We start from the raw sequence: 27356 nt of genomic DNA, 5'->3' as shown, positions 1-27356 counted from the left end.
ATGCAGAAGAGTGCATGAGATTATGTCAACCGTATCGCTACAGCCTATAAATGTAAGGATGTCCTCGGGTTTAAATGTTCAAGGACGCCCTTATGCTATTAGGTACTATCAATTTAATAAAGCCATAACCACATGGAATACAGCAGGGTCATTCACGTACAGATACCACATATATCACACACACACAGGCAGACACACACACACACACACACACACGCACACGCGCACGCACACAGGAGGGAGGTTCGTCTTTACAGCCTGTTCAACACAGAAACACAGCCATAGCATACTAAACTCTGACATACAGGAAAACGAGGAGGATTGTGGCGAAAGTTGCCTGGTGATTCCAGAATGTTGGAGGAGGGATGCCACGGCATCCTCTGTCCCACATTTTGGCACTTTCGTCACACCGATTGCACCCTCTAGCAGCTGCCATGTGATGCCAGTCTGGCAGCTATTTCCGCGCCTATGTGAACACCAAAAGACCCCAGACCCGTCTGAAGTGAACCACACTCAGACCACCTCGGGAGCTGGTCTGAGTACGGTTCACTTCTAGCCCACTTTGTGCTTCACTTAACCGTGCATTGTGAAGTGTTCCTTTGCCAATGTGTTTTAGCCCTCTAGACTTGCCATACACAGATCGACCTGTGCCAACTCTAAAACTTAACTACAGTGTGAACAGAAATAGGACTGAGGCCCCAAAATAACTCTGTCCCTTTTTTGTTGGTCCATTTTAGAGCACTGAGTTTGGTTAGTTTAAAAATACTATAATGTGAAAACACCCTAAACGAGTCATGAGTGACTGCAGTCATTACCATTGGAGTCCATCTGTAAAAAGCTACAAAAGCTTCACATTTTTGTTGAGCTGGCTTCAACTTTTTCAGTTCTCCAATGACACAGTGAAGCATCAAACAATCATATATTTTTGTTTGTATCCACTCTATTCACCTTATTCCCGGCCACGCCCACAGGTAGGGGAGTAGGGGGGTAGGGGCAAGGAAGCTAAATTAAGGAGATTACCCAGACGTACCGACGTAATTTTTTCTATCCAGACATTCCAGTCGCCTGGCAGATTTGTCGCACTGGGTGGCAAAATGCAGCCGGGACTTTGATGGAATACATTCCATCAAAGTCAAAGTCAATGAGGGCCAGGTGGACCAGCTAATAAATAATCACTATTTCTGAATGACTGAGACAGGAAAGTATAATAAAATAAAAGACACATCACGCATTGTTTTCTGCTGTGTTGCATTTCGATGTGCACACTGTATAATTTTCGTACAGTCGTCCAGTGCAACTCTTCCTTAATCCACCTTCCTTTGGTTGGGGATATCAAACCCCATATTTTGCCATGTCTGCTTTTAACTCATTCAGTGCCATTGACGTCACCGACGTCATGTTTTTTTCAGAACCCAAGATATCATGATCTGAAGATTTGCTGCTCCATTCACTTCTTGTTTAATAAGCGACTTTGGGCTTGTTTTTAAAGTGTAGTTGCTTATTTGGGCTTGCTTCCTAATGTTTATTAAACCAGTGGTTCCAACCATCAAGGTTAGGGGTTAAGATTAATATGTATTTGTCCACGGATCCTCATCTGAAAGTCGCGTGTTTCTCTTGCAAAATCTGGCAACACACTGATTACCTGCATTACACCTGCAGCCTACCAGGGAGGACGTGAACAGAATAAATGAAGCAGCAGAAAAGGGCAATGGCGCCGCCCTGGAGAAGGGCCAGGAATAAGGTGTATATACCCATGTCACTTACGCAGTGTGGCCTGAGGGACGCTTCAACAGTGACTCAGCAGCAATGTTGCTGGCCAAGCTTGGCTGTTTTGTAGCTTTGTAACTAGTGTAAACGCAGCATGAATCTGCCTTTTACACCACTGTAGCTGGAATGAAGCAACATGTCTGCTAGTCATTGCAAAAGGAAGCCAGCGACACAAAGCTCCAAAGTGACACTTGTAGTACATTATGAATAAACCACTTGAGCCCTATTTCAAATATACTGTAGTGAAAATAGCCAATTCACAAGCTCACAACACGTCACGATGCGACGCGTTGTGAGCTTGTGAATTGTCTATTTTCACTATATTTTAAATAGGGCTCAAAAGAAAATGTAATTTGTAATTTTCACTTTTGAATACTCAAGTATTTAACTCAAGTACAAATTTTGACTGAGCAACTTTCACTTGTATTGTGTAACATTTGACCACAAGGAGTATCTATACCTTGACTCAAGTTGCCTTCTGGGGTTGAGTACTTTGTCCACCACTGATTACCAGCCAAAGAACCACTTTAAATGCTATTTAGCAGCATATCTTAGTTTGGTGTGCTAGCAGTGGAGGAGTGTCTATGCAGCTAAGCAGTGTTGCCAGATTTTGCGGGAGAAATAAGCAACCAGGTCTATGAAAACAAGCCCAAAGGCCACATGAGCACTTAAAACCCGGGATGACTTGACTAAATGTGAGGCCGTGCACGGTTTCTGACACCGCTTAGCCGAAATCAAAGGACTCATTGATTCCGTGGATCACCGGGGGTGTTCTGTGTGTGTGTGTGTGTGTGTGTGTGTGTGTGTGTGTGTGTGGGGGGGGGGGGGGGGGTGGGGGGTGGAGTGGGGTGGAGTGGGGTGATGCTATTGTCAAGGTCTGCGTTTCTATAAATAGAAGCTCCTGTCTTCTCCTAATCTCACTCCAATCAATCTTTTCCTGTTTTCCTGCTCCCTCCTTCTTGACATCTTTCTTCCTCCAACGTGTTCCCATGGTGCTTCCAGTCCAAAAACTTTAGTATACAACAATACTTAACACACACACAAACACACACATGTATCACTGTACTTGTGAGGACATCAGCATTTTAGGACGGTGAGTTTATGAATGCCAATTTAAATGTTTTTGTGCCTTTTTTTAATCCTAACACTAAAGCCGAAAATTGTCGGGCACAACACAAACACAATCTGACCCAAACCCATAAACCTAACCTCTAAATCCCTAATACCAACCACAGCCCCTCAATCTTTTACTAATTGTAAACCTAACCCTAAAAATATATAGTTTGTAACCAACCATTTCTCTTGTGAGGACCAGGAAAATTGTCTTATTTCTTATTTCTCAAATTCAACTATACTTGCGGGGACTTTTGTCCCTCACAAGTATAGTAATATTAAGTACAGTGCACGCACACACACACACACACACACACACACACACACACACACACACACACACACACACACACACACACACACACACACACACACACACACACACACACACAGTAGCACACAGTAGCACACACGCACACACTGTGCTCACTTAGCTTAGCCTCGTAGCCTAATCCAATTAGAATTCATTAGGCGGGGGCGTCTTAAACTGATCCGTCGGGGTGGGGGGGCGGGTTCTGCCACTTAAGGAGCGAGGGAGGGGAGGAAGAGGAGGAGGAGGAAGGGGTGGATGGCGGTGCTGCTGCGGCTTTTCAGTCATGTGACTGATTTGTGTCTGTTGCCGGCGGCGCACTGGCAGCTGGCCCTGCAGTTTCTTGTCCTCCTCTGTCCTTCTCTCTCTCTCTCTCTCTCTCTCTCTCTCCCCGTATCTCTCTCTGCATCTCTCTCTCTCTCTCTCTCTCTCTCTCTCTCTCTCAAACACACACGCATCTGTCAATGCGACGGCCGTGTGTGCGCGGCATGTGTTAGCGCGGCGTGGTGTGGTGGCTCGTGTCACCGCCCCCCCCGACGCGGGTGACAACACTGACTGTGCTGCCGCTGTGACTCTGCATCATCATCATCATCATCATCAACTAACCATGTCCCTCCTCTGCTGTTTCTTCCTCAGGGACTATGGCTCCAAGCGGAAGTCTGGTAAGTCACCTCAATTTTCTACCCTACCCCCTTAAAGCTGCACGGTAAAACATCCTCAGTGTGTCTGTGTGTAACTCAGAGAGAGTGAACAAATGTCATCTTCAGTACGGGTCCGGGTCCGTTTGGTTACATTTGTTCACTTAAAGGCATAGCATGTAAACTTTGTCCTAGACGGAGATGTTTTGGGCTACCACAACAAACAGTAAAACAAACCCCACCAAAATACAGAGAGAGAGAGCAGTGTGTTTCTGCAGGTAAACACCACCACACTACTCCAGTGGCTGATGGCTGATTGTATAGAGTGAAATGATGCGTAAAAATGTGTGTGTGTGTGTGTGTGTGTTGCTATGAGCTTGTATATCTGCTATTTTTTAATAGCCAAAGAAATCTAAAGTGACACAGATGCGTTCCAGGTCTTAATGGGTTAAATCAACATTCAGAATATTGCTGTGTAATGTTGACACTGTAAAAAAACAGACCCTAGGGTGCATGACTGTGCACCCTTCAGTCTTCCTCCCATCTGGCTCACGCCCGGTCTCTCTCAACGTGTTGCTCAGTCTGAACTGCACCCCTTCGTAGCGTCATGCACTTTACGACGTGTGACGCCCGCTTCTCTCCCTGAGCGTCCCCTCTCTCTGTCTCTGTGTGTGTGTGTGTGTGTGTGTGTGTGAGATGACTTTATGAATGTCAGAGTGTGGTTTTGTTTACTCGTCCCGTGGCGGAATGCTGACTAAACTTACTGTCAAGTGTTTTGCTTGGGCCGGGTTCAAAAAGATGTCAGACTATAGACCACTCAAGCCGTCTGGGCTGGGTGTTCTGTCCTGCCTCGCTGTACAGCGTACAGGGTGGGGTTCTGGGAGAGTTGAGGTTTGGGTCGGCAGATGTTGAAATAGAAGTACTGACACCCATGCCGGGTTTCGGGGAGAAAGCTAGTGTTCTTTAAGTTGTACAGAGAGAGGATATTGAAAAGGAATCTCTCGGAAGAGGTTTCAGATGAAGTTACGTGGTCCAGTTTCTTTCTGTTTTTTGTTTTTTTAATATCCAGGAAGAGTGAAAGAATGATTCTCGTTTTAGACAGGCACGTTTGAAGGTACGTTTATTTACTTAACAAAACAGCGTTCTTCTTGTTTATATATGGATGTCAACGGTTGGATTCTAAATTTGATAAAGGTAAACAAAGTCTTCCACTGGGTACCGCAAATGCTGTGCTTTACAATCAGCCCAGAACTTCATGTTATTATTTGGATAAGGCTTGAGTTTCTTACTTTATGGCCAACAAGTGGTGGAAAGTAACTTAAGTACCTTTACTCAAGTACTGTGCTTAAGTACAGTTTTGAGGTACTTTCACTTAACTTGAGTATTTACATGTTTGATCTCAGAGGCACATTTTTAATGCTTTACTCCACTACAATTATTTGACAGCCTATAGTTTCTAGTTACTTTGCAGATTCAGATTGATCCATTTTGAAAAGCCAAAACTTTTTTACTTTTACTCATCATTTCTGTATTTCTACAATGTGGTATTGGTACTTTTACTTGAGTAAAAAAGCTGCATACTTCTTCTACCTTCTTCAACAGCCCATGTAACAACATAGGGAGCATTATTTATTGTCGAGGAGCTTCAGCTCCAATTAGCTAAAAGCATGGCTGCAGAAGTGTGTATATTATGTCAAAGAACAGTAGCTGCAGTATAGCTGCTTAGCAGGAGCACTGGCACGTGTGTGTTAAGACACTGCTTCTTAAAGTGGGGTCCAGGGACCCTCAGCGGTTCCTTGGGCCAGTGGTTCTCAAGCTTTTTCATGTCAAGGACCCCCAAATTGATATGTATTTGGCTTCGGACCCCCATCTGAAAAGGCTTTGTGTCAGGGACCCCCAGAAGAGAAGATTCATGTAAAAAACAAAATATCACAATTATTCAGAATTTTACGGATATTTTCGATATTTTCCAAAAGAGTTCAAGTTTTGAATAGCCAACGTATACATGGAGAAAGTGGTTCAAATGACTATGATGCTTTATTAACTACTTTAGCCCCCCCCCCCCCCCTGGACCCCCCCCCCAACGACTCCTGGGGGTCCCCGAACTACTGCCATGGGGGGTTCCAAAGGGACTCATAAGGGTTTGGTCACATTCATACACTCTCAGAGTTATGGGGGTCCTTGGTATTAAGACACCACAGTGACCACTGGGGCTGATGGGAAATATATATCATTCCTCTCTCATAAGTTATTAGAGAGAGAAAGAGCAGGAAATAGTTAGTGGTTGATGGAGAATGCAGCTCTCACTGCTACAGCAGTTTGCCCTCAATTGCTACCTTCTCATTATTTTTCTACTGGCATACAGTTTGTATATAGTTTGTGTTTGGAAAGGGAAATAGCTTGAGATGTGTTTTGATAATGAATGGAGGGGGGGGGGGGGCGGTCAGTAGGCCTGTGCTTTTTAGCAAGGGTTGCGTATTATGCAATGACTTGCAAGTTTGTTTGCAATTAGCTTTCAGTTTTTTTTCCTGATTCATAAAGGGGTTTTGAGCCAGGGCATGGAGATTTTATCATTTAGTCTCTGTCGGGGGGAAACCTCATATGTCCAAAAGTGTTACTTTTCAGGATGAACTTAAAAAATAGCAAAAGTAGCAGATCTACAAGCTCAAAACGCGCCGCTTCGCGTCGCGTTTTGAGCTTGCGGATCTGCTACTTTTGACGCTGTAGTATGATCAAGTAGTGCGTTAATTTGCGGAAAAACACAAAAAGTTCAAATATGCAGATAAGAGGTTTCTGCCAGACAGCAACGATATGCTGTTCGGCTAAGATAACCACTTTCACCCTGGCGTCCCAGAACATGTCCGAAATGTTCTATATTTTTACAGTAAAAATGCAGATCACACTCACTATACTATTTTCAAATAGCTGAAGTATGAAATAAGGGCTGTCACAAAAACGATGGTGATTTCTTCTGGGACTGTGACCCTAAAACCAACCCGTTCCTCGGTGCCATTGAGTGAGCTCACCGCCGGTTGAGTTGCTACCCCAGCGTTCCCCAAAATGATTAGATTTCTTGGAAGCTGATTGCTTTGGAGATAAGCAGGCTATTGTTTCCCCACGTTTCCTCGATGCGGAGTGAATTATTTGTTTCAAACAGTTGGTTTTCATTCCCATTGTGTCAGTAAGGCTAAATCTTTTTGGGTTTTAGCCAGCTGGATGCCATTTCACCTACAGTACCTAGCCACCTCTTTGTCCTTAAAGGACCACTTCACCCATTTTCAACCTCTCTGAATATAATTGGTCCTCACTAATACCATTATAATATGGTACCATTTCTGTCTACTCACTCTGTGTCTCAGAAGATGGCTACAACGTTGTGACACGTTGTGACACGTTGTGACATGTTGTGATACGTTGTGACACGTTGTGATACTCTGTGACACGTTGTGATACGTTGTGATACGCTGTGAGACGTTATGACACGTTGTGACACGTTGTAATATGTTGTGACACATTGTGATATGCTGTGACACCTTGTGACACGTTGTGACACGCTGTGAGCTTGTAGATCAGCTATTTCCGGTACTTTTGAGACACACTCAATTTGAGTTTTTTCTTTTTTTTAAACCTGCGTTTTTTGGAAAGACAAAAGTAGCCAGACGAAAGAGACCTGTGTGCATGTGACAGTATCCATGTCAAAGTGTCCCTGAGCAAGGCACTTAACCCCTTAAGTGCTCCTAGCCTGGGACCAGACGAATCTGCGAGTGCAAAAAAAATGTGCACTCTGCGATTTGGGTCTGGCACCGCTCCATAGAGAATCCATTTCCTGCTCCAGAAGACGTGGGTGACCAATCAGGGCCCAGTATTTGAATATGGGAGACTGTAATTGGTAGTTGGTTGTAGGTCTAACCAATTGTGTCGAGGGCCATTGTTTTGATCCCGCCCCTTCCTTATGGAAGCACCAGACTCATATCCACGCAGTGATATAGTCTGGTTACGCGAGGCTAAAGTGCTCCCCGGGCACGTGCTGTATTAATAACGCCCACTGCTCCTAATAGTTAATAAATACAGCTAAATACAGTGGACACATTTCACATTTTGCCCCTGGTGGGGAAGAAACCTTGTATCTCGATTTTTCAACTTTTTATGTTTTATTTTTAGGATTTAAGTGAATGTCCTACTTTTGCCCTAATTGTTTTGTTTGAAAGTGGAAGTGGTTAAATGTGTCTGTGGGTTTTTTATAATACCAATGAAAAGTATTAATAAGAGCTTGTGACAAAATAATAACTACACTGGATCCATTGGAAAACAGCCTAGTTTTTTTCCATTTCCTGAAAAGTTGCGGTTTTAGACATCCACCCGACATCAACGATGTCGATGTGTTCAAATGTATGTGTATGTGTATCAAATGTATGTAACGATGTGTTCAAATGTACAGTGACTGATACCTCAACTCAATTAGTCTCAACCCACATATACACATAACAGAAACCTAAGTAGGGATGTCCCGATCACATCTACCATGCTCGTTCAGCAGCATCTACATGTCTGTGATTTCAAGAGTATATTATTATTACATTAGTTTCTAAACTGCAGCATCTGATTAGCGTTTTGGTCAGCAGATAGGAGAATGAGGTCCAGGTCTGCATTTTTTGCCGATGCTGCTAAACAGTAAACACATTTCTGGCTCGCTGTCGCAAGGACAGTTAAGGAGAGACAACAATACATTTGCAATTCCACAAACTATTTATAGAAGACTACAGTCGTGTTCACCTATAGGCAGTAGACACTCAATTGCGTATTATCACATGGTTGATTACAGGCCATACAGAGAAATAGTGCAAGCTTTTTAAAAAGATATTTCTTGGGGCCTTTTCTGCCTTTATTGATAGTCACAGTGAAGAGACACAGGGGAGAGATACACAGCAAAGGTTCGTCGGGCTCGGGAATCGAACCCACGACTCGCTAGTCAGGCATCAGAGCCTATGTGGTACGCTACTTAACCACTTAAACCGTACATGGTTGACCGCCGACGCATGGAGTCCCTCAGGGCACCATGCTAGTGTCTTTTCTGTTATTGTGGGGAAAGCTTTCGCTGAAACTAGCTGATGGACAAGCTCACAACGTGTCGATCAGCCATTTTCTGCCAAAGCTTTCCCCACAGTACGGATGCTGGGGTTTAAGTGGTTACCCAGGTCTTACCAATCGTGACTACTAATTAAGACTCTGTTGTTCCATTCTGGTCAAACAGAGTCTGACCAGACTGGTGCTACACCAGTGGGTCTCAAAGTGGGGTCCAGGGACCCTCGTACCTTGAGGGTTGGTAAATGGACCATTAGGTCTGTAACTCTGAGAGTCCATTTGGTTCCATTTGTAGAGTTATGGGGGTCCTTGAAATTAAAAAGGTTTGAGAACCACTGTGCTACACTACATAGAACAGAGCCTTCATTAGTATCATTGGTAACACCTGTGAAGGAAGTAAGGAAGAGGCCCAAATTCTTTCCAATATGGCTGCTGTGCATAGAGCCTATTCCAATGTGAAATTAGGGATCTGCATTTTTAAATGTTGATCGAATGGCTGTATTAACCACTTAATAACGGGTTACCCCAGGGGTCTATGTCAGATGATATGTATATTTTAGGGGTAAGGGGTCCGGGGACCCCTAGGGGGTCCTCAGAGTTACTACAGAGGGGGCCGCCAAATCTTTGTGTGATGGTAACTTTTTTTTAGCATTTCCCTATTCTGAGGAACATTAGCCGAAAATAGCAGATCTACAAGCTCCTGACCTTGTAGAGAGTAGAAAGAGGTTAGGTGTAGGAGGGGGAAAAGGAGAAAAAAGTACAGAGCCAAAGGTCAAGTTTACTAAGTATTGAGGGTTTAAGTTTACTACTGTATCTATGAAATCTATGAAAAAGTTTAATCTGCAACCCAATTTTATACAATATGTAGTGGGGGTCCCTGCTTCATCTCTCTCTCAGCTAAGGGGTCCTTGGCCTGAAAAACATTGAAGACCCCAACTCCATAATAATATACAGTGTATTATGGAGTTGGGGTCTTCAATGTTTTTCATTATACACATTTTAGCCACAACGTGTGACAGCGAGGCAGAAATGTGTTTACTGTTAAGTTCAAATGTTGACCAGCTGGCTCTCATTCTCTCCTATCGTTTGACCAAACTGTAATCAGCTGTTGCAGTTTAGAGAACAGATGAAGCTTAATTGCACCAAAAACTACATTTGCAGAATGAACTATGCGAGATTTGAAAATAACATGTTTTGGGTGATTTGAGAACATGAGTTGGGACATCCCAACTTAGTTGAACCCATTCAATCCAGGAACACATCTGTGTCATTTTAGATATTAGCTATAACCATTATCTTATACTTTGGCTATTCGAAAATAGCAGACGTACAAACTCATAGCGCGGCACCGAGTGCCACGCTATGAGATTGTAGATCTCAGCTATTTGTTTTTAAATCGTGAACATTTTTGCAAATCTTTGAATACATGTTTTTTAAAGCGAACATTTGTAATATATTTTGTTCCAGGAACCTCCAGAAGCAAAGATTTGAGTAAAACAATGTTTGCTTTAAAAACAAATTTTCAAGATTAAAAAATAATACTGTACATGCTCATAGTGCGACACTTGATGCCGCGCTATGAGCTTGTATATCTGCTATTTTTGAATAGACAAAGTATAAAATACAGATAAAGTGGTTACACAGATGTGTTCCCGGGTTTCAATGGGTTAAGCCCAGTAGGGGCCCTTTTCAGTTGACACGTTTTTTTGCTGAGATATACAGTCGTGTTTATGTGGCTTGAGAGACTGTTCTCTATATTATTTTAAACACAATTTCTTAAACAAAGCCCAATATCCAAAATGCTAAACTGAGTGTGTCAGTGTTCTATTTTTATTTTACATTTTTGCAGCACTGCCAACGATAGATTATGCCCTGTAGATGCCTTGAGGGATAGGATTAGTGGCTTGCCGCTATATCATCACGTGCTACTGCTCTTGAGGTTAAATGTGTGAGAACAATGTTTTCACACACTACCCACTCAGTGTGTTTACTACATGTCACAATCCCTCCATTATCCGCCCCACAAAGCCAGCATACACGCTTAAAACATCACTCCTGCTTACTTGACATAAAAACCTTCAGTATCCTTCACGCTTTCTCTTCACTCTCTGCTGCAGTTTATGTTTGTACATGTTTTTAGTCTTAAATCAAACGGGAGCATCTCAGATTTCCCTTATTTTCGAGAGTAGAGTATACAAGCAGCACAACAGTTCTCTTATGGAGGCCCCTGGGACAAAATCTTTTCAGGGTTTGCGGCCTATTACGTCCTTAAAACGTTTGAGAACCACTGGTCTATGACATACTGTGTATCTATGACATACGACTATGACATACGCGCTCCATGCAGTGTTGATTTTGACAGCACATTTTGCTTTAGTTTTAGTCATAGTCTTTTGAATAAAATTCCATTTAGTTTTAGTCATATTTTAGTCATCTGAAAAGTTTTAGTTTTAGTCTAGTTTTAGTCAACTAAATATAAGATTATAGTCGACTAAATCTACAGTTGATTTAGTCGACTAAAATGTATTATGGCGGTGCAGTGATGGCGTCGTAATGGCTTATTTTACACTTGGTTGCATGCTGAAAATATCCGATCTACAAGCTCACAACGCGTCATGCTGCGACGCGTTGTGAGCTTGTAGATCTGCTATTTTCAGAGTGCAACACCAGAGCACAACCAAACAAAATGACTTGTCTTTTAGTTCTACTGGATCTCTTCTCCACTAGTCCCCTTCCTGACATAATAGTCTAGTTTTTATTTGTTGACGTTGATATTTAGTCATAGTTTTTGTCATCATAGCTTAGTTTTTATTTCGTTTTCAGTCAGTGAAAAAAGGTAGTCAACGAACATCAAAATCAACACTGCTTCCATGCTAACAGGCTGTGTATCTGGGACTTCAGTCGGAGCCCCTCGGTTTGGTCCCATGTGGATCCCAAGATCCAAACCATCCCACTGTATTTGTACTGGTTTAAATAAACGTTCTCATGGTGGCTTGCATCCAAATAGAAAGCAAAACCCTGACATGAGCTTTTCCTGTAGGGTAATGGAGGGTGAAACAAGGGGTCAGGGGTTGTTGTTGAGACGGCCGCTTGTGTCCATGATGGAGGGGTGGGTGGGTGGGTGGTTTGGGGGGAATTAGGGCAGTGGTTCTCTAAGTGGGGTCCCCCAGGGGGGTCCCCAGCAAAATGAGTTCATATGGCATCAGAACCACTTTTGCCCTAAATCGACTATTTGAAAATAGTAGATCTACAAGCTCGCGACGTTGTGAGCTTGTAGATCTGCTATTTTTGAAAAATCTTGAACATTTTGTGCAAATCTTTGAATATATACTTTTTTAAAGCGAACATATGTAAAATATTTTGTTCCAGGTACACCCCCAGAAGTAAAGACGATGTGCCGCGCTATGAGCTTGTAGATCTGCTCTTTTTGAATAGCCAAAGGAATCTATAAAGTGACACAGATGCGTTCCTGCATTGAATGTTTTCAGGGGGTTCTTATCCAGACTCTTCTTGTTCCTCTCCTTTCTTGCCTTGGAGGGGAGAGTGGAGCCTGCATGGCGTGTGCTCCATGTGAGGGCCAGATGCTGGGGGGGTTTAGAGGGGTCTAGGGGGGGACGTGGGGAGTGTGCTGGGAAGCTGCAGCTGAGGGGGAACCGTGGGGGGATGAGGGAATGTCCGAGAGGCAGGCAGGCAGGCACAGGCACAGGCAGGCAGTGTGTTTATACGTGGCACCCTGGATTCGATTTCAGAGTAGGACTATAGGAACTAGGCTAATAGTGTTTACTTGTGGGTGGCTGAGGGGGATGTGGATGGAGATGGGGGGGCTATAACGTTTAAGAGAGGGTCAAAGGAGTGGGATGGAAACAAACAAACAAACAAACAACGTTTGTGTGTGTGCGTGTTTTTTTTGTTTGTTTGCAATTTAAAATCCCAGAGGATTCATTTAACTCGGCAGAGTTACAGAGACCCTTGTACCTTTGTTCTTGTATGTACGATTTATGCTCTGCTTCCCTGTGTAATGTAATGTACTCCACTGTCTGCCTGTTTTTGTTTTTATATGTTTTTATGTGGGGACTGCAGATGTAAATTAGCATCTTTGCTAAATCCGGTGTATTTACGTTGCATTGTTATGTAATGCTCATTAAGATGCTGTGTCCCATCCTTTCTGTGTGGAGTTTGCATGTTCTCCCCGTGTCTCCTAGGGTAGGTACCCTCACACAAACATGCAGTAATCCTGGTCACTATACTGCCTCCCCCTGGCCAGCCGGGGCACCTGATGGAGGGGAAGGGAACTGGTTGGAATAACGTGTTCCTTCCATGCGCTACGTCTAACCAGGGAAACTCTCCCTTGTCAGGTGATAAGAAGGTCAGTAGGCTCTCATGCACTGAAGGAGGCATGAGCTCGGCCCTGGCCTCCCTAGGTTGGCAGAGGGAGTGTAGTGCCCAGGATTACATAGACAATTGCCACTGGGTGTAAAAAATGGGGTTACAAAATCAGAAAAGAAAAAAAAGATGCTGTGTCCCGTCTAAATAAACAAATAAAGTAAAGAAAGGGTCCATTTGGTTCCATTTTCACACGCTCAGAGTTGCTGCGTATGTGTAGAGCCTCATTCCTGCACGCACACACTCTGAGATGAGGGTGTGTGTGTGTGTGTATGTGTGCGTATGGAGGGATGTTTATGTGTTTGTGTCAGTGGTGGATGGAATGAATGAGGGGATCACACACCCACACTATTGGCTATACCACACAGTAGCTCCTCCCTAGCGACACACTGACACTCAGGACGTTGTAGTGTACATTATGTCATTATGTTGTCATGTGTTCCCTACAGTAGACGTATATACACACTAAAGTGCTGAATAGCGCTAAAAAGTGGTTCTTTGCCTCATAATCAGGACAATCCCTTGTGGAGCGTACAGTATACAGCCATCTTAACCCATTAAAACCAGGAAAGAATCTGTTAGATTTTAGCGTCTGCTTTTAAAAAATAGATAGCAATAGCGCTGCAAGCTTGTAGATCTGCTATTTTGGAACGTTTTTGAAAAATCGTTGAAAGTGTGAGAACTACTGATTTAGAAGGCATTTTGTAGAATCAGCCTCAGGTCTTAATGAGTTAAAGGTGCTACATGTACAGTATATAGCACCTTTGTCAAATAGAACCATACATGGGCTGAACAGGTTCTTTGTACGACAGTGGCGCTACCATATAGTCTCTCAAACCGCCAAAGAACTGCTGAAGGATCACCATTTTTGTTTGGCGGGACTAGTGCGACGAAGGCTCTACGTCCGCACTTGCAGGCAAGCCAGTAGGATACAACAGCAGTGACAGCACACAAATGTGTGCTGGAGAAAAAGGCGTAAATATATATATTCTTTAAGTTATCGTGCTCAGTGTGAACTGAGAACTCATGAGAGTTCTATAAATAAGCACCACCCATTCAAAGAAACGAGTGGGATGAATTAACAACGAGCATGTTAACCGTGTAGGGCAAGACTGCACTCTGTGCAACAGATGTGGTGATCTAGTCTAGAGTGATGTGATGTCGTCCCTGACGCGTCCACCCACGCCGTGTCACTCACACAGCTGGCAGGGCCAGCGTTTGTCACCGCTAATGGCCATTCTTCGCCAGCATGTTGTCATCGCGGCCCGCCAAAGAGCGTTTGTCACTGCAAATGGCTCCCATCCTTTCTCCGTTTAAGTCCTCACGAAGACACGAACCGTCACGTTTGACCCTTGCGTGTCCGCAGGGCGGGCTGGCTGCTCTAATCAATGCTGCTTTGCTCGTGTGCGTCGATTGACATTGGTAGGATTTGTTTGACAGTTTATGCTGCAGTGTTTTATCCACGGCTGTCGCGTCAATGTTGGTTAGCAGTGATTGATTTGTCATTAAGCCACAGTGCAATTCTCAGTGTTAATTTAACTCGGTCTCTGAGATTGTAAAACACTATGATTGGACCCGCAGTTCGGGGTTAGAATCAACACTGAGGATTTTGCGGTGTAGTTCCAGTGGTACAGTAAGTGACAAGTGTTTGTCCTTCGTGTGTGTGTGTGTGTGTGTGTGTGTGTGTGTGTGTGTGTGTGTGTGTGTGTGTGTGTGTGTGTGTGTGTGTGTGTGTGTGTGTGTGCGTGTGCGTGCGTCCTGTTAGTGTTGGGTGGTGACTGCAACAATCTAGATCTGTGAGTGTGAGTGTTAATGTAACCCTGAGAGAGGTCAGTCTCAAGTTTCTAATTATCTCTCTCTTTCTTTTGTATTCCTGTGTGTTTCTGTGTGCCTGTGTGTGTGTGTGCGTACAGTCCATACATTTGTGTGTGTGTGTGTGTGTGTGTGTGTGTGTGTGTGTGTGTGTGTGTGTGTGTGTGTGTGTGTGTGTGTGTGTGTGTGTGTGTGTGTGTGTGTGTGTGTGTGTGTGTGTGTGTGTGTGTGTGTGTGTGTGTGTATCTGTCTGTCTGTGATTATGGGGGTGTGTGTGCATGCGTGTCTGTCTATCTGTCTCTATTTCTGTTATGTCATCTGTGTGTAAGTCTATATGTGTGTGTGCGTGTGCGTGTGCGTGTGCGTGTGCGTGTGCGTGCGCGTGCATCCTGCGTGCTTGTGTGTGTGTGTGTGTGTGTGTGTTTTGGGGGGGGGCTTTGTGATGTCTTCAGGAAGGAACTGGTCTTTGAAAACACAAATCTACTAAAGTCTCTAGAATAACAAGACAGATGGCTAATAAGACGGTCCAATCCAAACCTAGGAAGCAGGACTTTAGAGAAGCCATTCTTCACTGTCCTTCGGCTCTTTAATTGCAGGATAAATGCAGACGTTTGGGGTCACATGGTCACCACCGTAGTTAGAAAATTACCCACAGCAGTTGGAAGGAGAGAGGAAAACATTGGGTTCTGTTGTGGCGTCATCATCCACAACTTGAAAGGAATTAACCATCCTATGTGCACGTGCGTGCGTGCGAGTGTATGTGCACGTGTGTACAGGACTGTACAGTATGCTATATTTCGTCTGTCGAATGGAAACCCCATATGTCCGAAACTGTTACTTTTCAGGATTCAAACGTAGCTTGTGTGGATCTGCTATTTTTGATGCTTTTGTGTGATGCTGTAGTTAGTGTGTTCAGGTAGCAGCGATTTGTTTCCATACGCTACAGCTGTGGTTCTCAAAGTGTGGTCCGGGGAGGGGGGGTTCCAGGGGGTCCTCAGCTAAAGTAGTTAACATAGCGTCACAATCATTTGAACCACTTTAACCTTATACGTTGCTAAAAATAGCAGATCTACAAGCTCGTAGCGTGGCACGCTTGTAGATCTGCTAAAATCTAAGATGACACAGATGCGTTCCCGGATTGAATGGGTTAAGCAAGATGTATGGTTTGGGTTCATGTATGATGAGCCTTTACCATCATTCTGTTCTTTATGGCCTTATTTTACTGTCATTTAACAGTTAAGCAATAACTCAGCATATCACAGCTAAGGGCAGTGATATACTGTTAGTACTCTACAAACACATTAGACTCACTAACCATTATCATACCATAGCTATCAACCAGTCCCATCGTATGAATGGAGGAGCATGTTTTATAATCTAAATTAATTGCATAGATGAATTGAATAAATGGAAAGAATTATGCGCAGATGACTCGAAAAGATTAATCTACACGTCATATATCATCGTGAATCTTTGTTCTAAGCTGTTCAGAATATTATCATTATAGCTGCAGCCCACTGATATGGCTTCAAATCAATATCACAATTATTTATAAATAAATCATAATAAAAAAGTCAGCTCTACAAGCTCGTAGAGCTGATATTTTGGCTATTTCTGTACGTCCCCATTAAACAAAGTGCAGTGCTTAATCAGACAATTTATTTTGTTGATTATATAAAAATTTGTTCCATGTCTGTTCCATTTTTTTTTTTCAAGAAAGAAATACAATGCTTCTCAATTAATCGATGAACCTACACAAGCAAGATTAAGTCAGTTAATAGTTCTAAATATAGGACCTGTACCAGCTACAGGTACAGGTCCATTTGGTTCCATTTATACACTCTCAGAGTTATGGGGTTCATTGGCCGAATGCATAGTAAACTGGGGGTCCTTGAAATGAAAACGTTTGAGAACCACTCTTTTAAGTTAATTGTCCAGCCGGACCAGCCCTAATATACGTCCATATGTCCGTGTGTGTTGATATATATGCGTGTGTGTGTGTGTGTGTGTGGGAGGTGGAGGAGCAGGACAGAGTGGAGGGTTAATATCAATCAGATGTCCAGTGAGTCTGGCCAGTAATCATGGAGGTGCATTAGTCAGCGGGGTTTGACCCTGGCTGACTGGGGACCAGGCTCTACCCCTCCCTCAGGGACCTCCATCAATCTGCTAAAGCTTGTCGGCTCTAGCGGATAGAGAGGGGGATTGGACTTTTATTATCTCACATGAAACAGCGGAGGGGAGTTGTCCACTCTGCTGCGGGGCTACAGTCCAGAACCACTGTTTTTTTTTTGTGTTTTTTGACTTCTTAAGCCCTATTTTATAGTTCGTTGTTTGATGGTGTCGCAACATTTAAAAAATAAATAAATACGTCATGCCCAAAACTAGAAACATGCACTCCTCGGAGTGCAGGTCTCCACCAGGCCGGGGTTGCCTACCCATGGACCCGCAATACTGTAGGAAAAAAAGGAGTAGTAGCAAAACGTGTGTTTTGAAGAAGACACTAAATGGGGTGAATCGGCCTGTTTTGGTACCACCATGAGGCTAGTTAGAAAGATTGTGCGTGCAAGGTTTCACACAGATCGGGGCTAACAGAGCTGGAGTCGCTATACCCACCATTTGGGGATTTAGCATGGCGCAAACTCTGCAGACGCACTGGGGTGCTTGGACACACATTTGCATCATACGTTCTAGCCTTTGATTGCCTTTGATTGATGACCTAATTATCACCCACATGTTACTGATTATAGAGATTGTTATATTATTGTAATCCATTCTTTATTTCCTACGCAATGGATTAATAAAACGGAATTGTGTATTTTGGAGCGCATCGCACAGCACAAGTCATTGTCTTCTTTGAATAGACGATCATCTTATATAAACACAATTGACACAAGGAATTGACACTCCCTTCTGCTGATTATAGGAAAATTAGAATCACAGAGATCCGTTGAGAATAGGAGTGAAGGAGACCTCTGAATGTTGTGCGCCCCCGGCCCGACTCCCCACATTCCCATTGCAGGCGCGCTCTACCAAACGGATTTGCCATAGCGGGTGGTATTAGAATCCGCTATGCACTTTGCCATATGTGTGTGGGCAAGATAGCAATCTTAGGGATAACGCAACAACACGCCCATGGCCACACCTCCAGGCGCAAGTAACGGAGTCGGCATAAGGTATAGTGGGTAGCGTGGCCGTAAGATACCGTTTGGGGACAGCGCCAGCTGCCTTGTGCGTAATTAATGGGTAGCGGGTAGTGCCAAGGGAGGAGCTGGACGGAAGATAGGGCCCTAGACACACACACAGACGGACGGACAGGAGCGAGAACATGGTCTCCGTCCTTCAGCCTTCCAGCCTGACGGAGGCGCTAAGGGTTGAAAGTTGTTAATGTTGTCGTATAGATGTCTATGGACCAATATCATTTTGAAACTAGCTCTTCTGAGACATTGCTTGAATCAGTGTACGTGATTGAAATATTGCAGCATGTACTATAGGTGTTTAGAAGTTATCATAGCTGCTTGTTGTGTATACTACCAAATAGCTTTACATTGTCCTTTAACTGTCACTGAATGGCTTGATTTGGCTTGAGTTTTTTTTTTTTTCAAGATTCACATCTTTATGCGATTGGCCAAGCTGAGCTCCTTCTGTTCAAATAAGGCAGTTGTTGGCATGAATCAAAACCTAAAGTCACAGCTGTGTTGACTGTGTGCGTCCTTCTGTCCATGCCTCTGTGCCTCTCCAACGTACACAAATACTGCACCCACGCTGCCGTTCAGTTTGACACAAACAAGCAAGGCGTGAGCACAGGCTGTTGGTGGGAGTAGGCAGAGAATGAGAGGATAGCTCCAGAGCATTTGGTGGAATCATTAAGGCCTTATGAGCGAAGAGGATGAACTGGCACTAAAAAGTGTTCATTTGGGAAGTTCCCCTGCACTGTACTGTACTGGGGCAAATAACTGCGGTTGGAAGTTCCCCTGGACTGTACTGGGGCAAATAGGTGGGGTTAGAAGTTAGTAAATATGGGCGGTTTGGAGAGAAAGCGTGTGGGTTCTCCATTAGCGAGTTCAAGTGAGAAATGTTGGCTGAAGCTGGTCCAGGGTGTAGCAGTGCTTGCATGCAGCACCATGGAGTGAGGGATGGGTACATGACATGAGCACTATAGAGTATTATTGCCATCAGGGTAATAACTGCTAATAAATAGTTAATTTCAAACATTTTGAAGCCCTGGCCAGCTGAGAATCGAACTAACGCCTCGCTGTCAGACATAAGAGCCCATATGATACTGTACCTAACCCAGTGGTTCTCAAATTAAGGTTGGGGACCCCCAGGTGTCCTTGGGGGGGTTCCAGGGGGTCCCCAGCTAAAGTAGTTAATACTGTATAGCAGGGGTGTTCAACGTTTTCAGGCCAAGGACCCCCTAGCTGTGAGAGAGATGAAGCAGGGACCCCCACTATATTGTATAAAATTGTGTTTCAGATTAAACTTTTTTTTCTTTACTTGGTCCGCTCTTTTTTTCCCTCTACACCAAACACCTCTTTGCCAAAAATAGCAGATCTACAAGCTTGTGAGCTTGTAGATCTGCTATTTTTGGCAAAAGTTCTAGGTCAAGGTAAAAGAAAAATCCTATCACACAAAGATTTGGCGACCCCCCCTGTAGTAACTCTGAGGACCCCCTAGGGGTCACGGACCCCCTGTTGAAGACCCCTGCTGTATAGCATCACAATCATTTTAACCACTATTTCCATTTATATGTTGGCTATTCAAAAATAGCCAACATATAAATAGTAAATAGTTAACAAAAGATTTGTATCTTTTTTTTTAATAGCTTTCATTTCAATGTGCGTGTTATTCGACCAACATGGTCAAAACGTGTTGGCATTTCAACCATTGCTGTAATAACAACTTTTTCAGATTTACGTTCTCTACTTCAGATTTTTGAGTGCTTTGATCTTTTCTTTGTTTTTGTTTTTAACATGAATCCTACTTTATGAAAACCAGAACTTGATTTTCTTTTTCCACGTGTCTTTTAGTTAGTAAATTATGACATGACATGATGTGCCTTGGCATGCTATGACTATACTTCTAGCCTCGTTGTAGGCTCTAGTGCAGTGCCAAGGATCCCTAAATTGCTATGCATTTGGCCGCGGACCTCCATCTGAAAATGTTTCGTGCCAGGGACCGCCAGAAGCAAAGAAAAATGTTCGCTTTAAGATTAGCACAAAATGTAGATTTTTTTCCCAAAATAGCAGATCTATAAGGTCATGAGCTTGTAGATCTACTATTTTTCAATAGCAAGTATAAAAGATGGTTTAAAGTGGTCAAAATGATTGTGACGCTAGGTTTTTAACCACGTTCAACCGGGTGTCTTATCTTAGGCGTGTCATTATATGCCAGAATTTGCCAAAATCGCGGGAAATAAAAGATCGCAAAACACATTGTGATGCGTTGTGAGCTTACAGATCGTCTCTTTTCACACCACACATGTCGTATGACGTTTGTAACATTTGACACCATGGCAACCATTTCCAAGCCGGCCTTCCATCATCTGTGCTGCTACATCTTCATCATCATCCTCCCCTGGTCCCTCCCCTTTTTTGATTAATTTCCTTGTGTTGGGGGGGTGGGTGGAGGTGGGGGGGCATGTTATGGAAGGGAGGGGGTGAGGGTGGGGGGTGTAAGGAGAGCCTTCAGAGGAGGGCCAACGCCCACCACACACATTCCTGGAGGTCCTGAGAAAGTCGTGGTAGTGTGGAGTAAAGCGTGGGGTCCCCCCCTCAGGGGTCCTTGGGGGGGGGGGGGGTACCAGGGGATCCCCAGCAAAAAAAAAGTGGTTAACATTATTGTGATGCTGTGTTAACTACTTTTGCTGGGGACCCCCTGGAACCCCCTCAAGGACCACTGGTGGGCCCCGGACCACTGGTTGAGAGAAACACTGCATTTAGGGCACGAACCCCCATTAGGTTATGGACACACGAGATTTTCCACCCGACAGAGAAAATATGGAGATAACGCTGACAAAACGGTGAAGTGTTGGTTTTTAAGGGATTGAATAAGTTATGAGCTTGTATACCGTATGTTATATTATGATATAAGTACCGCACACCAACATGATATGCGTATCATGTTGGCCTCATATTCTCTCTCATATTCCCTTCCTTTCACTCACCATGCTTATCACTGTTGTGTACGTGTTCTCTCTCTTCATGTGTATGGTTCCCAGATGGGATGGAAGCGCTTGTGTGTGCTAATGGAAAAACATTGTGTTTTGATGTAGCCATTAGTCCCTGCTTCGCACACACTCTCTCTCTCTCTCTCGTTCTCTCTCTCTCTCTCTCTCTCTCTCTCTGTCTGTTTGTGTTGTGTTCTGCTCCGCGCATAATGATGCAGGGCTGGCTGCTGATCAGGATATACAGTACAAGAAGAAAAACAACACCTTGCGACAAGCGTGTGTTGTTGTCATTATTGTCGCTGTCGCGTAGAATCCTTGTATGTCCAAAAGTTTTCCCTTTTTAGTACGGTAAATGAAAGGAAAAAAAGACCCTTTTCGAATGGATCCAATGTTGTTTTTAATTAGTCACAGGCTCTTGTTAATACTTTCTTTTGGTTAAATATTTATAAAACCCACAGACAGACTCAACCATTTTCAACCTGGCATCGCTAATTTCCATTTTTTGTGTAATCTTTCCAAAAAACATTCAACATTTTCCAAGAATAGTGATGCGACGTGTTGTAAGCTGGTAGATCAGCGATTTCTGCTGCCGTTGCACGGCACTGTCATATGACAAAGATATAAAATAGTGCATTAATTTATGAAAAAGCATTAAAAAAACATAAAATATGGAGATACAAGGTTTCTGTCTGACAGCGATGGACATGTAATGCTGCATGGATGATGACAAACTGAATAACTGTCTCCTTTCCTTCTCTCCTCTTCTCTTCCCTTGTTTCCTCTCCTCCCCACTTTCTGCCTGCAGTATGGATGTACGGCTTTACAGACAGCCCGAGGAAAGAGGCTTCAGGTAGCCCTGTGTGTGTGTGTGTGTGTGTGTGTGTGTGTGTGTGTGTGTGTGTGTGTGTGTGTGTGTGTCTGGGTGTACTTGTATTACTATGCTTGTGAGGGCTAAATGTCCCCACAAGTAATTTTAGAGATAGACATTGTGAGGACCATTTTCCTGGTTCTCACAAGATTTTTAAAAATGTTATTGTATTTTATTGTACGTATATATATATATATATATATATATATATATATATATATATATATATATATATATATATATATGTATATATATATATATCGTTTTTTACGGTTAGGTTTAATTAGGAAAAGATTCAGGCTAAGGTTAGGATTAGGCATTCGGAGTTCTGTCCTGTGTCTGAAAATAGCCGATCTGATGCATTGTGATCTTGCAGATTGGCGATTTTTGGTGCATGACTAAGTAAAACTTCAGGGTTGAAAATGTTATCACAAATAAGGTAAAATGGCGTTTTCGAAATCGTAGCATTGATGTCCTCACAACTATAGTAATACAAACATGCGTGTGTGTTTGTGTGCGTGCGAGCATGCATGGACCATTGCATTTTTTTTTTAACCGCAATCACTGTATCGTCTGCATATTGACGAGTTCCTCCGTTTATTGCTTTTTTTACACTGAAAGCTTTTCGCATGACTGCTTTGCCTGCATCGTCACCACTCACCAGTCTCTGCTACTAGAACTCAGCCTGCTTCAACATAACTCATTTCCAATGTATATTTTCCTCTTACAAACGACATAAACAAGACACACTGGCCTCTCAGTAATAAACATCATCAACGCTGTGGTGATGATCTCCTCTGTCCTGCTTGAATCGCTGCCTGAACGCTGCTGCAGGGAGACAGTTCTTTTTAATGTGTTTTGAGCTTGTGGATCTGCTACTTTTTGATGCTTTTGTGTGACGCTGTAGTATGATCAAGTAGGGCGTTCATTTTCAGAAAAAAAAAACACAAGAAGTTAGAATATGGACCAACAGTCAGCAACGTACTTTTACTTAAGTAACAAATCGGGGTACTTCTTCCACCACTGATTGACACACTGTGTTGGTGATATGGACACAAATTGAACTGCCACGAGTGAGATATTATGGCTTAGCGTTAAGCAGAGTGCCTCCTCGTTAACACATTCAATCTGGGAACCCATACTGTGTCATTTTACATACTGTGTCATTTTTTGCTATAACCATTATTTTATGCTTTGGCTATTCAAAAAATACCAGATAGATCTGCTATTTTTTTGAAAAATCTTGACATTTTTAGCAAATCTTTGAAATATATATATTTTCAAATCTCAACTCAAATCTTTGCTTCTGCGGTGGTCCCTGGAACAAAATATTTTTATATGGAGGTCAGCGGCCAAATACATATCATTTTGGGTGGTCCCCTTGAAAAAGTTTTGAGAACCACTGACATAATTTAAAAGAAAGAGAACTGTTAGGATTTATAAATTTTCGTTTCAAATTTTGTCTTTAAAAATATATATATATTCAAAGATTTGTATAATATACATTCAAATATATAATATAATAATATACATATTATATATATTGAACACAAATATTCTCTTCTGGGGGGGGGGTCCCTGGCACAAAACATTTTCAGATGGGGGTCCGTGGCCAAATACATAACATTTTGGGGGTCCTTGGCGCGGAAAAGTTTGAGAAACTACTGGTTTAGAAGGCATTTGTGGAATCGTCCCCAGGTCTTAATGGGTTAAAATAACTCTGAAGAACCGTTTCCAGTTCCATGTATTTTATTCCTGTGCGTGGCTGCGGTGCTGCTGCTTGTTTATGTTTCTGCGAGCTGCAGTGGAAATGGATGAATGATGTTTTTTCATATTACCTTGTAGGCTCTTATCAGAGGAGAGAGGAAGTGTCTTTTTGTGTTCTCTCTGCCGCACTGCAGCCTCGCAGCAAATTGGAAACCCTGAATCACTAAAGCTTTTTACAAGTTATTTCTCATGGATTCTGAAGTTCTCAGTCACCATGACTCATGCCATCATTTTGGATTCCATAGGTCAGTGCTTCTCAAACTTTTCTTTTTTTACATCAAGGACCTCCAAACTGTATTTGGCAGCGGACCCCCATTTGAAAAGACTATTTTATTATTATTATTTATTTTCTAAATATCCTACTGTAGTCTAGGGGTCTTAAACGTTTATATTGTATGAAATTGTGTTGCAGATTGGGGCCTGAAAAGTTTTGGAATGATATATCAAACTGTGGGGGTCCTTGAAATGTAAAAGTTTGAGAACCACTGATAGCCAAAGTGCAGTTACTATGTTTTTTGGACACATTTACTTGATTGTGAGATTTTATATCAAAGTTCAAATCAGCCTTCATGGGGATAAACAATAACCTCAAGGTCAGATATACAATTAGTGCAATATGACACTGTAATATCCTGGTATGTTGTGGGGTTTAGCCTTTAGTAGTTACTGCAATTTGGCCTTTTAGGGCAAAGTAGTTACGCACTCTTTACTCGCGTAGTAGAACAAACTTGTTCGCTTCAAGAACGCACACATAGCCGCGGGCCCCCGGGCGATGATGATGAACATTTCAGTGTGAATACACACACTGTTATACGCCGCTACCTTCGAGTGGAAACCTCCACTCGACCAAAATGTCCAAAAAAACTGTTACTTTTCAGAATTCACATTCTAAAATAGCAGAAGGGAAGGGAACGCGTAGCTTCGTGAAGTTCGTGCCGCGTTTCGAGCTTGCGTATCTGTTACTTTTGACGTTTTAACCCATTAAGACCTGGAACGCATCTGTGTCACTTTAGATTTCTTTGGCTATTAAAAAATAGCAGATATACAAGCTCATAGCGCGGCACAGAGTGCCGCGCTATGAACTTGTAGATCTGCTATTTTTTTTTTTTTTTTTCAAAAAACTGTTAGGATTTAGAAAACATTTTTAAGAATCGCCCCAGGTCTTAATGGGTTAATGTGACGCTGTAGTGAGATCAAGTAGGACGTGAATTTATGAAGAACGCACAGGAAGTTAAAATACGGAGATAAGAGGTCTCTGCCCCCCCGACGCGACCATATCCATCTGGTCAAACTCAACCCTGGCACATTTGGGCTGGACTGCAATCTATCCATCCATCTATCTCTATGGACCCCTGGGCTGGCACAGCGGAGCGGCCAGGGCCCAGTGCCAGGGCCCAGTGCCAGGGCCCAGTGCCAGACTGAACATGGACTGTTAGGTGTGTGCATGTGGGCCGGCCGCCTGCTGCTGAGATGAAGTGTCAAGTCTGGCTCTCTTTACATTGGTCTGCATTAATCCATTAAGACCGTGAACGCATCTGTGTCATTTTAGATTTGAGCTATATCCAGTATTGTTATACTTTGGCTATTCAAAAATAGCAGATCTACAAGCTCAGATCTGCTACTTTTTAAAAACAAATCGTGACCATTTTTGCAAATCTTTAAATATATATATTTTTAAGCGAACATTTGTAACTCAAATCTTTGCTTCTGGGGATTCAACAAATGTCATCTAAATCCTTTTATTTTTTTAACGTATCTTGCTATAATTTCAGTGGTTCTCAAACTTTTTCATTGTATGTCAAGGACCCCCAAAATGATATGTATTTGTCCACGGACCCCCCCATCTCATTTTGTTCCAGGGACCCCCAGAAGCAGATGTGAGTTAAAAATGTATATACATACAGTATATATTCAAAGATTTGCACACATTTGAATTAATTATTTTTCAAAAATAGCAAATCTACAAGTTCAAGCTATGAGCTTGTATATCTGCCATTTTTGAATAGCCAAAGAAATTTAAAATGACACAGATGCTTTCCCGGTCTAAAAGGATTAACATACAGTTTCTGCCGGCACTGACTGCACATGTCCTTCAGCACCGGTGGTGGGAATGTAACCAAGTACATTTTACTCAAGGATTTTACTTGAGTACAATTTTGAGGCAGGCCTACACGTACTGGACTTGATTATGTACATTTTTTATTACTTTATATTTCTCCACGAGTCACGACATCTCAGAGGCAAATATTATACTTTTTACTCCACTACAATTATTTGCCAGCTTTAGTTACCATGCAGATTTAGACCACTTTAGCTGTATTTTATACTTCAGCTTTTTTTTTAAAACAGCTCAAAGGTCACAATGTGTCGCATGACCTTTTTGAGATTTTTGAAAAAGTTTGAGAAATCTTGAAAACTTTAGTACTTTTACTTTGGTACCCCAAGTACATTTTGATGCCAATACTTCTGTCCAATTTCCAGCAGCAGTGGTGTAAAGTAACTAGGTACATTTATTTATTTTTTTGCTGGTATTTTTACATTACTGGAGTATTTCCAATTTTCAGTACTTTTGCTTCTACTCCACTACATCTCAGAGGCAAATATTGTACTTTCACTCCAAAAAAGAAAAGCAAAACACACCAACCACTTGAGCCCTATATGTATTTCAACCATTTGAAAATAGCCGATCTACAAGCTCACAATGCGTCGCTTGTAGATCGGCTATTTTCAAAAGATTTTGTATACACTTTGAACTTGTGAAATGGGACTTGTGCCTGTAACTCTTTGAGAGTGTACAAATGGAACCTAATGGATCCATTTGGTTCCATTTGTACACTCTCAGAGTCATTAACATTAATTTTACAATAAAAATTGGGGTCCCACAGATAGAAATGCCATCAAATGGGGGTCCGTTGCCTAATGCATGTCAAACTGGGGGTTCTTGAAATTAAAATGGTTGAGAATCACTGCTAGAGCCGTAAAAATCTTCTCTTACGAGGGTCCCTGGCATATCTTTTCAAATGGGGGTCTGTGGGCTAATAAGTGTCAATTTGGGGTCCTTTGTCATGAAAAGGTCTGGTCTAAACAGTATAATAATCAAGTAAAATGTGGAATACAGGCTTGCTTATAATAGAGTAGTCTCTATATTGTGCTATTACTACTTTTATTTTTATCCGAGTACTTTTTCCACCACTCATCAGCGCCAGTGACCTCGCTCAACTCCTGTCTTGCGGGATGAGGCCTAATTTACGCTGCACCGTCGTGCTCTGAAAACAGCCGATCTACACGGCATCCGCACCGCTTTGTGACCTTGAGCGTTGTCAGTTTTTCGGCACGCAACACCACCGTACCGCAAACTATAACTTATCAAGCTCAAGAGATCAGGAGAAACACAAGCTGAAAAGAATAGGAGGGAGTAGAGCGAGTGAAAAAAAGTGTTGCAAACAAACA

General features: G+C 42.7%; 1 protein-coding gene across 3 annotated transcripts in view; it reads left to right on the top strand.

Moving 5' to 3' along the window:
- sh3pxd2aa (SH3 and PX domains 2Aa) overlaps nt 1-27356 on the top strand; it is a 184585-nt gene that overhangs the window by 80646 nt on the left and 76583 nt on the right. Inside the window, exons 6-7 of one of the 3 annotated variants that reach the window (XM_084044247.1) lie at nt 3827-3852; nt 22077-22121. In XM_084044247.1, the coding sequence (XP_083900373.1) occupies nt 3827-3852; nt 22077-22121 (71 nt within the window). Of the gene's footprint in view, nt 1-3826; nt 3853-4858; nt 4943-22076; nt 22122-27356 lie in introns of those variants that run through there. The other 2 variants (XM_084044248.1, XM_084044249.1) reach the window with 2 other exon arrangements.

Source organism: Gymnoscopelus microlampas (assembly GCF_963454915.1).
Source record: "Gymnoscopelus microlampas genome assembly, chromosome: 2".
In the NCBI taxonomy this organism is placed as follows: Eukaryota; Metazoa; Chordata; class Actinopteri; order Myctophiformes; family Myctophidae; genus Gymnoscopelus; species Gymnoscopelus microlampas.
This window is presented reverse-complemented; position numbering and strand designations above follow the sequence as displayed.